Source organism: Brassica rapa, chromosome A06 (assembly GCF_000309985.2).
Source record: "Brassica rapa cultivar Chiifu-401-42 chromosome A06, CAAS_Brap_v3.01, whole genome shotgun sequence".
In the NCBI taxonomy this organism is placed as follows: domain Eukaryota; kingdom Viridiplantae; phylum Streptophyta; class Magnoliopsida; order Brassicales; family Brassicaceae; genus Brassica; species Brassica rapa.
In genome coordinates this window covers 456,443-472,064 of record NC_024800.2, presented here as the reverse complement: position 1 = coordinate 472,064, position 15,622 = coordinate 456,443, and the positions used below count along the sequence as shown (strand labels likewise).

At 34.4% G+C, this 15,622-nt stretch overlaps 5 protein-coding genes across 5 annotated transcripts; 2 read left to right on the top strand and 3 right to left on the bottom strand.

Moving 5' to 3' along the window:
• Window positions 1–14: 14 nt before the first annotated feature.
• LOC103871054 (PRA1 family protein F2) lies at window positions 15–818 on the top strand. The gene is given in 2 exon segments (XM_009149274.3): window positions 15–118; window positions 120–818. Coding segments are annotated over 2 exon segments (564 nt in total). The 5' UTR covers window positions 15–76; the 3' UTR covers window positions 642–818.
• A 1,340-nt stretch (window positions 819–2,158) lies between these two features.
• On the top strand, window positions 2,159–3,845 carry LOC103871053. The gene is made up of 3 exons (XM_009149273.3): window positions 2,159–2,560; window positions 2,833–2,951; window positions 3,578–3,845. Exons 1-3 carry the CDS (start codon window positions 2,409–2,411, stop codon window positions 3,595–3,597), a joined length of 291 nt encoding a protein of 96 aa, XP_009147521.1. The 5' UTR covers window positions 2,159–2,408; the 3' UTR covers window positions 3,598–3,845.
• Window positions 3,846–5,171: 1,326 nt separating this feature from the next.
• LOC103871052 (dirigent protein 20) lies at window positions 5,172–5,991 on the bottom strand. Its single transcript, XM_009149272.2, has one exon. The coding sequence runs from the start codon at window positions 5,930–5,932 to the stop codon at window positions 5,372–5,374; it is 561 nt and encodes a 186-aa protein (XP_009147520.1). The 5' UTR covers window positions 5,933–5,991; the 3' UTR covers window positions 5,172–5,371.
• A 1,802-nt stretch (window positions 5,992–7,793) lies between these two features.
• LOC103871051 (dirigent protein 20) lies at window positions 7,794–9,133 on the bottom strand. Its single transcript, XM_009149271.3, has one exon. The coding sequence runs from the start codon at window positions 8,529–8,531 to the stop codon at window positions 7,965–7,967; it is 567 nt and encodes a 188-aa protein (XP_009147519.1). The 5' UTR covers window positions 8,532–9,133; the 3' UTR covers window positions 7,794–7,964.
• Window positions 9,134–12,223: 3,090 nt separating this feature from the next.
• LOC103871050 (dirigent protein 20) lies at window positions 12,224–14,345 on the bottom strand. The gene has a single exon (XM_009149270.3). It carries the CDS (start codon window positions 12,946–12,948, stop codon window positions 12,382–12,384), a length of 567 nt encoding a protein of 188 aa, XP_009147518.2. The 5' UTR covers window positions 12,949–14,345; the 3' UTR covers window positions 12,224–12,381.
• Window positions 14,346–15,622: the final 1,277 nt, after the last annotated feature.

Sequence of the window (15,622 nt, the reverse complement as noted above, 5' to 3'; positions counted from 1 at the left end):
TATTGATAAAAACAAACAAATCTCATTCCGTAGCGCTCTCTCTCTCTCTCTCTCTCCCAACGCCGCGTGAAACGAAATGACGAACTACGGCTCGATCCCGACGTCGTCTCACCCATCTCCCCCCCATCGATCTCGAGTACATCTCACGCGCAAAATACCGCATCAAATCAGGACTCGCGACGCGCCGCCCATGGAAAACGATGTTCGATCTCCAATCAATGAACCTCCCACACGGCTTCTTCGACGCGATCTCGAGGATCAAGACGAACCTCGTCTACTTCAGAGCCAACTACGCCGTCGTCGTCCTCCTCGTCCTCTTCCTGAGCCTCGTCTACCACCCGACCTCGCTCCTCGTCTTGGCCGTCCTGGTCGTCTTCTGGATCTTCCTCTACTTCCTCCGCGACGAGCCTCTCGTGGTCTTCGGTCACCAGATCGATGATCGGACGGTCATGATCTGCTTATCGGTTTTGACGATCGTGATGCTTTTGTTCACGCACGCGACGGCGAATGTTCTCGGGGCGGTGGCGACCGCTGTGGTGTTGGTTTTGGTACACGCGGCGGTTAGGAGGAGTGATAATTTGTATCTTGATGAGGAAGCTGCGGCCGCGTCGGAAGCTTCAGGGCTGACGTCATATCCATAAATAAAAACCAATTTGTTATTTTTTTTTCCTTTTTTTAAAAAATGTTACTGTGTTTGGTTGAGGGACTTTGAAAACGTTCGTTTCTACTCTGTTCAATCGTGTACAATTTGTTCTAATCTGTTTATTTCTCATTCTCAGTGATATAATCAGGAAGCAAGTGTAACGTTTCGATTTTTAGTTTTTTTTTTTTTTTTTTTGGCTCAACTTCAACTTATCATTCACCAATTCGTGGTAACGAGATTACAACCTTACAAGATTTTCACCCCACATACAATATCGGGATCTAGTATCACACAGGAACACTTAGAAGGATCCTACGCTACCCGAAACAATCCGATATTGCATTTTTCACCACTACGAGAACAAGATCTTCCCACTACCGGGATGAACCGTCTCTTAACCCCTAAATTAGACCACACGATAGAAAGCAGTGAAAACAACAAACGGACAATGAAACTTAAGCAGGATTATAGTATAGAGCAAGCAATTGATTTCCAAATAATCTGAGTTCAGTTCGAGTATCAATCACCACAACACCTAAAAGGTGCATTCCAGCCTCGGTTCATACCCGTCGTCTTCCACTACCTCCATCCTTAGCCAAAAACCGGACAGCTACATCCGGATTGAAAAAGACGGACCTTGACGAACGGTTGGCATGACCAATACCTCAAATCACAGCTTCAGGAGGTGCAAAACTCGTACCACCGGGATGACCGCGGGCCGAACACCGGCGCAGGGAAGTAGAACTTCGCCACGCTTCCCGACCAAAACCAAACCTCCGGTTGACTACTCCATCGGCTTGAATCCTGGAGCGTGATGTCTCTGAGAACCAGAGAACAATCTTCCATCCACCGCACTGTGAAAACTCTTCTCCACCTGACTTACCTCCACGCTAGGATGTAGATCTGTGATAGAGAAGGTGTCAGACCGGTTCACGCGCCGTCGTCATGAAGCACTCGTCGAAGATCTGAAAAGTAGAAAACTAGATCTGACCGGTACTTCGATCCTAAACGCCGACTCATCTCTTCTCGGGTCGCACGGAAAGCCTCACCGTCTCTCCAACGAACGTCGGGGACCGTCACCGTCGAGCGAACCGCGTCTTCACGAGGGCTCGAGCTGGCTCAGAGAGACAAGCATATCGACTAGGGTTGACCGAAGAGGAGAAGAGCAAAGAGAAAAGAAGTAAAGGGGAAGAGATTCGCCTCCGACACCACCGCAACGGCAGGCCGGAGCTAGAGTTTCAGATTAAGAGAGGCGGCTTCTGTGTTACGATGGAGACTCTCTCTCTCTATCTTCGTTTCGATTTTTAGTTAAGTGATATGTTATGTAGAGAGATTCAAAATAACATATATAGTTATTTTTTTTGTCTAGGAATTTTTTTGAATTGTGTTTTGAGTTAAAAGTAATTAGTGTATATTGTTAGGCTGCAAGTCACTCCTTAGACGTAGCTGCTTCTTCTCCATCATCAAGCTATTGGATGAGTCTCTTTGATGACCAAAGATGAGCTTATGTTATGTACCGTGGTGTCCTGCTCAGAGGAGCTGGCTGATGAATCTCAGATGCTGCTCATTTTTTTTTAATCTAAAACTTGATACGGCGTCGTTTCGCTAATCTGCCCTTATTTTGGATAGTCCACTCCAGCCATTGGTTTAACCCGACCAGACCCGTAAAAAACCGGCAAGTCAACAGATAGAAGAACAGAACCATCTTTAAACCCTAAACATTGTCCGATCTCAATCTGAAAATCTCTACGCTTTCTCTCTTCCGATGGCGTCTTCGAAAGTGTGCAGATTATCGTCAAAGATACACTCTTTAACGCAGAGGCTAAGCAAAACGAATGTCCACGTCTCATCCATACCCTCTCCCATCAAATCTTCATTACCATCCTCAGCGACTCCCCGTATCAATCGTTCTTTCAGGTCAGTGTCAATGGTGAAAAACCCATCTTCGTCCTCCTTTAAAGTTACTATCTTTTCTTGCAATCGTGGTCTTAACTTTTGCGTTTGAAACGCAATAAATAAGCTTTCTTTCTTCAGTTTTGCTCTAGAAATGTATTTTGATGTTATAGTTAAAAGTTTTGCATAGAGTGAGTGAACTCTCGAATTGGTTTTTGTTGGTGATAATCTGAAATGGGCTTCCAAAAAGAAGTAATCTTTTTAACTAAAACTGGGGATTGTTTTTTTTTTAACAGAGTACCTGTGGAGCTGAGTAGCTGTATATCTCTGTTTCCACTACACAGTGCTGTTGCATCTTCCAGATTAGTGTCAAGTCTCTCTGCTGAATCCATGAGCTGGGGTTTAGTTCCTCAAGGTCATTCTTCTCTCTCTATTCCTACTACTGCATTTAAGAACTTAGTTTATTATTATCATTTGGTTTCTTCTGTATTGAAGAATGAGGCCTTGTTACATTTGTACCTGATATCAAGAAGATTCACCTTCTCTTGTTTCTTAATGTTGAGAATGCATCTTTGATCTTGGATGATGTTACTTTTTAAGTTTTAGACATGGTTTTTCTCGATAGTTTTAGGTCTGATAGATTTATGCTAGCTTTCTTATTATCTGCATTTTGTCAATGAATTTAGATTCACACAAATTTGCATTACAAAAGGACATCTCTTACCTACTTTTACCTTCTTGGTTTTTACTTGTTATGAGAAGCTTACTTGTGGTGATTGAAATTGTTTGTCTTTCTGTGTGTGCTTACATGTAGTAGAAGCCTTAGTTTCATGATTACTAGGTTTCTTACTTGCCATGAAAAGCCTACTTTTGGGTGATTGATATTGTTGTCTTTGTGTGTGCTTCTGGTTAGCATATTCACCATCTGAATTGGTCTAATCAGACATCATTTTTATCATATTGAATCTATATTTGGATATCTACTTGTTGTCTATCCTTAATACATCTAAAATATGACATTTTCTTACTCTGGCATTGCAGGTATTTCAATGCCTTTATGACAGTATTTCATCTTACAAACAAGTTTCCAGGATGAGATCGCACTTTTCATCTCGTATCGAAACTAAGGTTCCTGAATTTAGGACAGGTTTTATGCTCAAACTCTATTTTGAGTTGTCTTTTATGTTCATGGTTATCAACAATTGAGTGATCAGTGTAATGTTGCCGGCAAATATTATACTCTAGTTTTCACTGAAATGTCTCATCTTTTACCATTAGTCAGTAATGTGGGAATTATAATTCTTACTCATATCATCAGATCATCTTTAGATATAAGACATAAAGCATAAAAGAAAATACAAATCATTGTTCAGGAAAATAGAAATCAATTTAGATTTTATGAGAGGAGCTTAGAAGCCGATGCTTCTACAGTTCTACTTCTTTGAAGCTAAAAGATCTCTCCATCTTCTTAGAGGAGAATATGTCGGAAGAGGTGGAGATTATCAGACACGCCAGAGCTTGGATTATCACAAACATGGCAGCGTTCGTTAATCTTTCAATCCACTGATACGTTTTCCTTAATGTTCTATCCACTTTACAAAATTTGCAGTGAAGAAATAAAAAGGATAAAGGAATGAAGAAGGTAGAAGGTAGAAACCGTAGAAGTATCGTTTACAGTTTGTTTGTTTGTAAAAGTGAATGATCATTTTCCAATTACGTAACACAAGCATTTGTTCTTGTTTCTAGTATTTAGAAAAAAAAACAAATTTCTTATATTTAATCAAATTTAATCGATTTAAAATTATCTAAATTACTAACTTTTCTGGGTTTGTTGTGATTTATATGGAAATTTGAATGCTTTGTTCTAGTGCGATTTTAGCAAGTTTGTATAAATATAATTTTTGTATAAAATTTTTTAAACTATTGAGCATCATTACTGGTGGTTTTTCAACTCTGTTTTTGAACAAAAACTTATAATTAACAGAAAAATAAAAACAGGATGCTTAATAAAGATGACAACTTTTAGAGAGATAGTATCAACCCTTTTTTAATATATTCTAAATATTAAAATTAATTGTTATCATAAAATTAGAATAAATTACTAATATAAAACTAGGTAGAAACTCTATCAGAGATAACACGTTAATCATGCAACTAATATACAAAACATAATTTAAAAGAATCTAATACTATGATAATCTTTCAGTTATTTTTTTATAAAAAAAGGTCAATCAGATCTTCAGTCATTTTGATCAAATCCCTATTATTGTTGTTTTCGTATAAAAGTGGTGCTCGTTATAGTGATTTTGAGAAATGATTTTTTTCCCTTAACTTCAGAAATAATATGGTTTATGTTGCAAACAAGACACATGTTTCTTGCAAGACGAAGTCACTACATCGAGCTAAAAGTCTTTGCAACAATCACTAAACTATAGCAAAGAAATTATACTATCACTAACCGATTGCAACTTTGCAATAATTATGTATATTATACCAGCAAAAAATAAATGCGATTGAAGTATTAACATAATTTCGCTTAGTTGTCAAAGTCACTAACGTGTCCCTCGAGAGTTCTTGTTCGGACCACGTTAAGATGTCGGTCGAAAACCATGAATAACATATACTTAAAAGACTATATCATCAAAATCTTCTTGTTGTAAGAAGCCAATCATCAACATTATTAATTTAACAAACGACATAATCACTACAAGTCTACAACAAATACACAGCACACACCGTGAGCCAAATGCAAATAACAAAAACAAAAGATAAAAATCTTGTTTTATTGTTACGTCGTCAATTAAATATATAAGTACGACAAAAACATCATGAGCATCAGTAGTGCAGAACATAACAGCTATACTCAACAGTAGCATCACCGTTCTTGAGATTAAACCACTTTGTTCGAGCCTCGACATAGCCTCTAGCAAACCTGAAAAGCCCACTTCCTCCAACGATAGGCATTTCTCTGACCTCCGAAAACGGAGTGTTCCGACCAAGAATCGTGATCGTGCTCCCGTTGTACTTCCCTGTCTTGAAAACAAAGTTCATAGCCATTAGAAACCCTAACTCCTTTTGGGCCGCACCGGCGTAAAACCCTTGTGCCTGGCCAACTAACGTGGAGTTCGTCGGGACTTTCGCCGTCAACGCGTTGTCGATCATAGTGATTCCTCCGAAGTAGGTAGTAGATTTTGTAACCGGTGGCTGGATCATGATGGAGGTTGGGTTTGGACCGCTCAAAATGTCGTGCCAATAGACTTTGAAATGGGTTAGCTTCTCTTTGCTGTGGAGGCCGAGGAGTTTACGATCTATGGTTCTTGCAAATATGTCTCCGGTGGAAGAAACGACGGCGAGGACGAGGATTTGGACGGCGAGGAAGAAAATGAGCTTGGCCATGAGTTTTTTTTTGGGTTATGGTATTGGTTTGTTATAAATGAAGCACGAAACTAACGAGGTGTGTGATGTTATTTATATAATATGTTGAGTTTTAGACATATTTCTATTACTATATTGTTTATTAATAAATAATTGTATATTGTTTATTGTATTTGTGGATTCGTTTTGATTTTATGGATTTGTTAAATAACATTTGACTAGGGAATGTGATAATATTTGTTCATAAATTAAAATAAGTTCAGTTAAAAATAAATAAATTAAATAAGTGGAGGTGGTTGATTTCATGATTTGTATTCATGTGTGATGCGCGTAGCGCGTGATGGTTTTCTATCTTAAATAATCGTTGCTTTTATTCGATCTCCCTTTGTTTACTTCGCAAAAGTTTTCGTTCCATACCTTTTTTCTATATATAAATTATAACGTATCTTTAGTGCCATTCTTAGACTATTTTTGTCAAATTATCAACCCTTACATACGTAATTTGAATAAAAACAAATTAAACTATTTGGTAGCTAGAGATAGTTAATGAATTTGTCGTGGTCTACCTACCAGCAACGTGGCAGTTTGTAACTTGTGGTTCGGTCGAGAGAACGACAATGAAATCGGACAAATATTGGTTCGGTCGAGAGAACGACAATGGATTGTGTTTTGAGTTAAAAGTAAGAACAAGTGGCTTATGGAAGTTGTTAGCAATTAGCCTTGGATGGTCGTAGTTGTTATGCATATTTCAAGAGTGGTTCAAGAATGAACATGTTTCAGTGATAATCTTGAAACAAAAGTGTAAACTTAGTTATTTTGTGGATACTCATAATATACCAGTGGTTCGTAATCATGAGTGATTAGTATATAGTTAGGCTACAAGTCTCTGTGAACTCCTCCTCCAAGTCACTCATTTACTTGACGTAGCTACTCCTTCTCCATAAGCTTAGAGAATTTTATAAGCAAAGCCATTTTGAGTAGATACTTGAACAGCCTTATCATCAATGTTCTCGAATTGGTTTTGTTGGTGATAATCTGAATTAATGGGCTGCAAAAAATAATTCATCTTTTTTTTAAGTGGGGATGATTTTAACAGATTACCTGTGGAGTTGAGTAGCTGTGTATCTCTGTTTCCACTACACAGTGCTATTGTATCGTCCCGATTAGTATCAAGTCTCTCTGCTGAATCCATGAGCTGGGGTTTAGTTCCTCTCTCTCTCTCTCTCTCTCTCTCTCTCTCTCTCTCTCTCTCTCTCTCTCTCTCTCTCTCTCTCTCTCTCTCTCTCTCTCTCTATTCCTACTGCATTTTAAGAATTTACTTTCTGTTGTTTCTTCATTTTTATGCCTATTCTGCACATTTTTAATCAATTTGTGAATCTCCATGAGTAAATTATTATTTACGTTGTCCACAAGACACATGTTTCGTGCAAGGGGAAGTCACGTCGTCGTCCAGTTCAAAGTCTTTCCTGTAATCAAGAATTATAAAGCAATTATATTATCACTAGTTAGAACCGTTTCTTATATATAAGAACTTTATTTTAGCCAAAAAATATTAAAAAAATAAAAATAATCAAATCATGAGTTAAGAATTCCGAATAAGAAATTGAGGTTAATGTTCTAACCGAATACAACCAACTGTTGGATAAATAATTTTTTTTTTTTTGAAAAGGGCATTCTTGATGGATATAGCGATTACATTATAATTTATAAGTATAGATACCAACAAACAAATGCGATTGAAGTATACACATAATTTCTTATATCGCTTAGTTGTCAAGTCAAAAACGTGACCCTCGAGAGTTCTTGTTCCAACCTCGTCAAGATGTCGGTCCAAAACCATGAATAACATATACTAAAGGACTATATCATCAAAATCTCCATGTCGAAAGAAAACAACTATGAATATTATTAGTTTAACAAACGACATAATCACTACAACAAATCCGCCACAGACACACCATAAGCCAAATGCAAATTAAACAAAAACATAATATATTAAAATCTTGTTTTATTATTACGTCGTCAAATCAAAATATAAAACATCATGAACACATCAATAATGCAGAACATAACAACTATACTCAACCGTGGCATCGAGGTTACGAGTCCACTTTGTTCGAGCCTCAACATAGCCTCTAGCAAAGCGGAAAAGCCCACTTCCTCCCACGATCGGCATTTCTCTAACCTCCGACATCGCCGAGTTCCGACCAAGGATTGTGATCGTGCTCCCGTTGTACTTCCCTATCTTAAAAACAAAATTCATCGCCATTATTAAACCCAACTCTTTTTGGGCCGCTCCAGCGTAAAACCCTTGTGCCTTGCCAATTAACGTGGAGTTCCTCGAAACTTTCGCCGTCAAAGCGTTATCGATCATAGAGATTCCTCCAAAGTAGGTAGTAGAGTACTTCTTAACTGGTGGCTGGATAATGATGGAAGTTGGATTTGGACCGCTTATCATGTCGTGCCAATAGACCTTGAAATGGGTTAGCTTCTCTTTCCTACGAAGACCTAGAAGTTTCCGATCTATGGTTCTTGCAAAGTTTTCTCCATCATCTCTGGTCGAAGAAACGACGGAGAGGAGGAGGATTTGGACTGCGAGGAAGAAAATGAGCTTGGCCATAAAGTTTTCGTTTTTGTTATAGTATGGATTGTGTTATAACTGATGCATGAAACTAATGAGCCGTGTGATGTTATTTATATATATGTCGAGTTCTAAACATGTTTCTCGAGGAAAATAAATAATTGTATAATCGTTGTTTATTTGATTTAAATAAGTGCAGGAGGTTGATGTGTTTATTAATGTGCGCTGCGCGTGATTGTTTTATATCTACCATAATCGTTGCTTTTATTCCCTCACCCTTTGTTTATTTCAAAAAGTTTCCGTTTCTTACCTCTTTTCTATCTATAACGTATATTTAACTTTTTTGGCCAAATTATCAACCCTTCCATACGTAATTTGAATATAAACAAATTACAAATTAAACTATTTATTAGCGAGCATTCTTAGACCTTTTTGGCCAAATTATCAACCCTTCCATACTTAATTTGAATATAAACAAATTAAACTATTTATTAGCGAGAAATCGTTAAGCATTAACTTGTCGTGGTCCACCTAACAGCAACGTGGCACTTTATAACTTGTGCATCGGTCGAGTAAACGACAATGAAATGGGACACACTGATATTTGTCTAGTTTCTTAATTCAATTCATTTGAACACACACACACACACTGGGCCAGTCAACAGATAGAACCATCAGTTAATTTAGTTTTAGACGTTGCTTTTCCTCTATAGTTTTAGTCTGATAGATTTTTTTTTTTGTCAACTAGTCTGATAGATTTATATTGGCTTTTTTTTATCTGCATTTTGTCAATCAATTTGTAAATCTCCATGAATTTTAATTCACAAATTCGCCTACCAAAGGATATCTCTTACCTAGTTTTACATTCTTCGTTTTTTTTTTTGTTTTTTTCCATTCTTCATTTTTTTGTTTTTTTTTTTTACTTTTTATGAGAAACTTACTTGTGGTGACTGAAATTGTTGTCTTTGTGCGTGTGTTTATGGTTTACACGCAGTAGAAGCTTTAGTTTCGTGGTTACCAAGTTTCTTACTTGTCGTGAAAAGTCTACCTGTGGTGATTGATATTGTTGTCTTTGTGTGTGCTATGGTTTAAATGTAGTAGAAGTTTTAGTTTCATGATTACTAGGTTCCGTTCAATATTTTTTGGCATCTTCATCATCTGAACTGGTCTAATTAGGCATCACTTTTGGCATATCGAGGGTCGAGGCTATATTTTGCTTTCTAGCTCTATGCATCTAAAAGTTGATATATATATTTTTAATCTGATATTGCAATTATTTCAATGCCTTATATGACAATATTTCAACTTATAAACAAGTTCACAGGAGGAAAAAGTTGTATTGCGCTTTTCATCTCTTATTGAATCTAAAAGTCCTGAGTTCAGGACATATTTTATGCTCAAACTCTCTGGTTAATTTCTCTCACTTGTTAGTTGTCTTTTTCATGTTATATACAATTCCATGGTAATCAGCAATTGAGTGATCATGTGTAATGTTGCTGGCAAAGATTATGCTCTAGTTTTCATTGAAATGTCTCGTGCATCTTTTACCATGAGGAAATGGTGTTTGGATTAATAATCTTTACACATACCATCACATACATAAAGCATACAAAAATACAAATCAACGTTCAGAAAATAGAAATCAATTTAGATCGTATGAAGCGGATGAATCATCTGCTTGCGGCCGCAATATACTAAGTCTATAACCGGCGGAAAATTTACAAAAAGTCTCAATGGTCTACTGGTTAGTTGATAAGTACTGGTGCGTGAGAGGCTGTGTTCAAACCCATCATGTGCATAATTTTTTTTTCAATTTTTTTCAGCCACTTTTTTTGTTTTGTTTTGGGCTTGTGGCCTTGAGAAGTCTAGGACCGGCTGCTGCTGTTTCTAATACTTATTCTTTTGGTTGAGAGACATCATCAGAGATTAAAGGAATTAAATGGGAAATGCTGATGGAACGGGAGTGTTCGAAGCTCAAAGATCTCTCCATCTCTCGGAGGAGAATATAGGTCATTAATGTTTCCATTCAGAGATACATCTTCTTTAATTATTGTTTTACTTATTTGTTACTTCACTTGTTTCATTTCATAAATAGTGTCATTTTAACATTTTCACATAAATTAAAAATGATTTAAATACACTTATGTTATATTAATCATATTTATTTAACAATAATATTTAATAATATTAATATAAATTAAATTATTTATAAAATCATTGCATGTTGTAACTAATATTAATCTTAAAATAAGTATAATGTTATTAGAATTATATTATGATACTTTTTGTGTAGCAGAAAAAAAGTCAGAATATTCTTTGTGAAACAGAGAAAATATGAAAACAAGCATTTGCTCTTGTTTTTTTTTTTGATAACTTGTTTTTAATGATTTTCCAAAAAAAATATTTTATACTTCAAAATTAGTCGTTAGAAAAATCACATTTCTACTGATTTGGTAAAGTTACAAGAACCCATATTCCTGCATATTTTTAACAAGAGTAAAAACGAGAAGTTAAATATAATCAAATGAATTAGTTAGAATCATATATATCTAACTCCGAGTTAGAAGAAAATAACTTTAAAAAATAGAAGAAGAAAAGATCTCCAATCATCATTATGAGCATATCAGAAGACACATGTTTCATGCAAGGCAAAGCCTGTGTGATGTTTGATGCGCGAGATAGTTTTATATCTATCAAAACCGTTGTTTTTAATTCCCTCTCCCTTTGTTTACTTAGAAAAAGTTTTCGTTTCATACATTTTTTCTATATATGACGTATCTTCAGTGCCATTCTTAGACTATTTATTTTGTCAAATTATCAACCCTTCCATACGTCATTTGAATATAAACAAATTAAACTAATTGATTACCGAGAGATAGTTAATGGATTTGTCGTAGTTTACCTACCAGCAACGTCACAGTTTGTAACTTGTGTTTTGGCCGAGAGAACGACTATGAAATCGGACAAATTGACGTTAGTCGAGTTTCTTAATTCAAATCATTAGAAAATACACACACATGAGACTTGCTACATTATTCTTGAATTTAGGGGCGTGCCTGACTAAGCTGATTTATTCAGAAAGCCCATTACGTGAGGACCACTTTCCACTGTCGTGGATCGGTCGTCTACTCCATTCCGTACGTTTAGATGTGTTCGTCCACAAATATTGAAAACGGAATCAGGATAACATATAATGTCATGTTTCGGATTCATAGTTTTCTGGTTTCTTGTTGCATAGTTATTTGTCAAAATTTTCATCTACACTAAATTTCAATTGGCTATATTTACTGACAATAACTTTTATTTAGGCATAGTTACTTACAAGAACTATAATTCACTAACTCGAATTTGTATGCTTTTAGTTCGTGCTCATATATAGTTCTATTATTTAAGAATATTTACTCACTAAATGTTGAATCATTTATAAATTCATGAGATCACTTATGTGTTTTTTTTTCTAATATAGATAAACTACCAAAACAGGGTAATTCCTCTATAATGTAATTGATTTAGTTTTGGATTAGTTAATTTTTTATAAAAATTCTAATCAACCAACAAATTATTTATATTTAATTATAGTTATACAATTTCAAAATTTAAATTTAGAATAAAATAAAAATTCGAAAAATATAATACTGCTTATTTCTAATAGAAAATTAGTATTTTTTTTGTCAACAGAAAATTTATAATCTATATTTCGCTTAATTAATTGTTAAAAAGTCAGTAACATATAAGATGGGTCTAAAACTATATAAACATACACATATCAAACTCCTTGAAACAAGAACCGTTATCAGTATCATTAATTTAACCAACGTCGGAACTACTACCATAAATCCACCACACAGACTATAAGGGATACATAACTACGACAAAAACATCATTAACATCAATAGTGCAGAACATAACAACTATACTCAACAGTAGCATCGAGGGTCTTCAGATCAACCCACTTTGTTCGAGCCTCTACATAGCCTCTAGCAAATCGGAAAAGCCCACTTCCTCCTACGATCGGCATTTCTCTGACTTCCGACATGGCTGTGTTCCGACCAAGAATCGTGATCGTGCTTCCATTATACTTCCCTCTCTTAAAAGCAAAGTTCATGGCCATTAGAAAACCCAACTCCTTTTGGGCCGCTCCTGCGTAAAACCCTTGGGCCTGGCCAAGTAACGTTGAGTTCCTCGTAACTTTCGCCGTCAAGGCGTTGTCGATCATATTGATTCCTCCGAAGTAAGTAGAGTTTGTAATCGGTGGCTGGATCATGATGGAGCTTGGGTTTGGACCACTTAAGATGTCATGCCAGTAAACTTTGAAATGGGTTAGCTTCTCTTTCCTATGGAGACCGAGAAGTTTCCGATCTATGGTTCTTGCGAAGTTTTCTCCGTCGTCTCCGGTGGAAGAAACAATGGTGAGGAGGAGGATTTGGACGGCGAGGAAGATAATGACCTTAGCCATGAGTGTATAGTATATATGGTTTGTTATAAATGATGTATGATACTAAAGAGGAGGTGTGTCATGTTATTTATAGATGTCGATTTATGCATGCAAACCAAGTTGCTTTGGTCTAGTGGTAAAGAAGTTTCAGTTGGAGTGACCGCCCATGGATTCGAGCCTGGCTACTGCGGAATTTACATATGAGCTGCAGCATCCGAGACCGAAGACCGTTACACGGTGAGCTACCTGGTGACCTTCGGGTCCATGCTCACTTCGGTCTCTAGTCTGGACCACCACGGTGGGGCCAGGATACTCGGTTAGCAAAAAAAAAAAAGATTTATGCATGCATGTTTTTTTTTTGAACTTAATGCATGCATGTTTGTTTTTTTTTTTGCAAAAGAAATGCATGCATGTTTCTCGAGGAAAGTAATCGTATACGATTATTTATTATATGTTTTAATCTTAGTCTGTGCATTTGGTTTGGATCAAGACAAGAAGGATCCTAAATGAAAACAGATGCACTTGATGTACAAGTGTAGAGTTGAGGAAACTTGGTTTGTAGTTCATTAGATTGTATAAGCAAATCAAAAACAGATGCATTAAAAGAAGTTTTGATTGAATAAATTTTACATTCATTAAAAATGTATATATATTATATGTTTAACTTACTTGTCTTTTAGTTTACAAAAAAAAAAGACTTACTAGTCTTTCATCACTGAACAATTAGTTCTCTCAATATTTTTGTAGCTAGGATATATTTTACATTTAAATATATGTATATATATTTTAACTTTATCAATTTTATTTTAAAACATGAAACTGTATATAGTTTTATTTCTTCCGATTTTTTTAACTATAATTTAATTTTATTTAAAATTATTTAAATTTTAGGAAAAAATTATATTTATGAAATAACAAATTATATTTTATTTCATCTAATGAATGTTTCTTTTAAAGCTATCTACATTAAAATATATAATTCTAATAAATTTTATATTTTTATTTGTTTTAGTCAACATATGTTAAACTCGTAAAATTAATTTTAAATTAATCTAATGAAATTATTATGCATCATTAAGAGACATTTATCTATCAACAAATTTTGATTTTGTTAGTATTGTTTTGTTTCTGTACTTGTTAAGACGCATTTACAATTAATTTTAATAATATATACAAATTATGATCTATAAGTTGATGCAATTATTTTTATCTTTTAATCAACTTATTAGTTTACCATTGAGAAATTACCATAAATACCACATTCATAGTACTACTACTTTCTATGTTTACACTAACCACTTTTACCATTATTAATGAAGAGTAAAATATATTTATACCATTAAGATTAATTAATCTAGATTTAGGGTTTGAAATTGAGAGGTGGAGTAGAGTTTTTGGAATGTGTAATTTATAATTCTAATAAATATATAAATAATTTTTTTTTTTAAAATTAAAAAATAGTTTCAAATATAATTTTGATTTTCAAAAAAAAATTATAAAAAAGTTTGAATTTGAAAATGTAATATTCGAAAACATTAATTTTTTTTATTTAAATAATTATTTATTATATATATAGAAAAAAAATATAAGAATCTTTTGCCACTTAATAAAAAGATATTTTGAAAATATTATTTTATTGGTGGTAAAAATGAATAATGGTACCATGAAAATGGTAAACATGAAATTTCCCCTTAATTATTTGTTAATGTTATATATAGTTTACTTTAATGGTCATATGAATTATTATTTGTATTACATTTCACTAATATTATCAAAATAAAATTTATATAAAAATTAATTTAATGGTGATATATAAATTATTAGTCTTAACCATCTTTAAAAGATTTTGCCAGAAAATAAAAGAAATTATAAGAAAGTTATACACAATTAGGTTAAAGTCATATCATATTATTCAAAAACCATGTCATTTTTTTGTTAATAAATGTAGTGATGACATATATGCTAATCCGTATATAACTTGCAAATCAGTTGACAAATAATGTTTAGCTGATATACACATTCCTTTGTAAATAACTATATATTTATCATATATGTCACCATAAAAATCTTTTAGTACAGTTTTGAATTCACCAATATAAAATATAAAAATATCAAATTAACAATAATTTTTTTTTGTCAACAAATTAACCATAATTTTTATTTAAGCATATCCATTATATTAGGTCCATAATTTTTTTTTATATCATATTCACTTACAAGAAACTTCTCGAGAATCTGAATCATTTATAAATTCATGTCATCATTGTATATTTCTTTTCTTTTTGTCAGGCGTCGGTGTCATCTAGACGTTATATTATGGGCTTTTCCTTTATTTGTTCTCCCTTGTTTACTTCGAAAAAGTTTTCGTTCCATTCCTTTTTCTGTATATAGCGAAACTTTTTGTGCCATTCTTACATAATTTGATACAACCAATGTCAAATTATTAACCCTTTCAGACGCTTTGATCCAAAAAAAATTAACCCTTTCATACGTAATTTGAGTTTAACAAATTGAACTATTTATCAGCGAAAGACGGTCAATCGATTTGTCATAGACTCGTAGTTTACCTACCAGCAACGTGACAGTTTGTAACTGGTGCGTTGGTAGAAAACAACGACAATGAAGTCGGAAAAATAGAAAACCCACGTGGTGTGGTGGTAAAGGAACTGAGGTGCCCGCCATCACCTTCCTCGCC

What these genes read in the sequence shown, in the direction of transcription:
- LOC103871050 (XM_009149270.3), bottom strand. Translation starts at nt 12,948, where the DNA reads ATGGCTAAGGTCATTATCTTCCTCGCCGTCCAAATCCTCCTCCTCACC.
- LOC103871051 (XM_009149271.3), bottom strand. Translation starts at nt 8,531, where the DNA reads ATGGCCAAGCTCATTTTCTTCCTCGCAGTCCAAATCCTCCTCCTCTCC.
- LOC103871053 (XM_009149273.3), top strand. Translation starts at nt 2,409, where the DNA reads ATGGCGTCTTCGAAAGTGTGCAGATTATCGTCAAAGATACACTCTTTA. An exon ending in CGTATCAATCGTTCTTTCAG is followed by an intron (nt 2,561 to 2,832) that starts GTCAGTGTCAAT and finishes TTTTTTTAACAG; the next exon opens with AGTACCTGTGGAGCTGAGTA. An exon ending in CTGGGGTTTAGTTCCTCAAG is followed by an intron (nt 2,952 to 3,577) that starts GTCATTCTTCTC and finishes CTGGCATTGCAG; the next exon opens with GTATTTCAATGCCTTTATGA.
- LOC103871052 (XM_009149272.2), bottom strand. Translation starts at nt 5,932, where the DNA reads ATGGCCAAGCTCATTTTCTTCCTCGCCGTCCAAATCCTCGTCCTCGCC.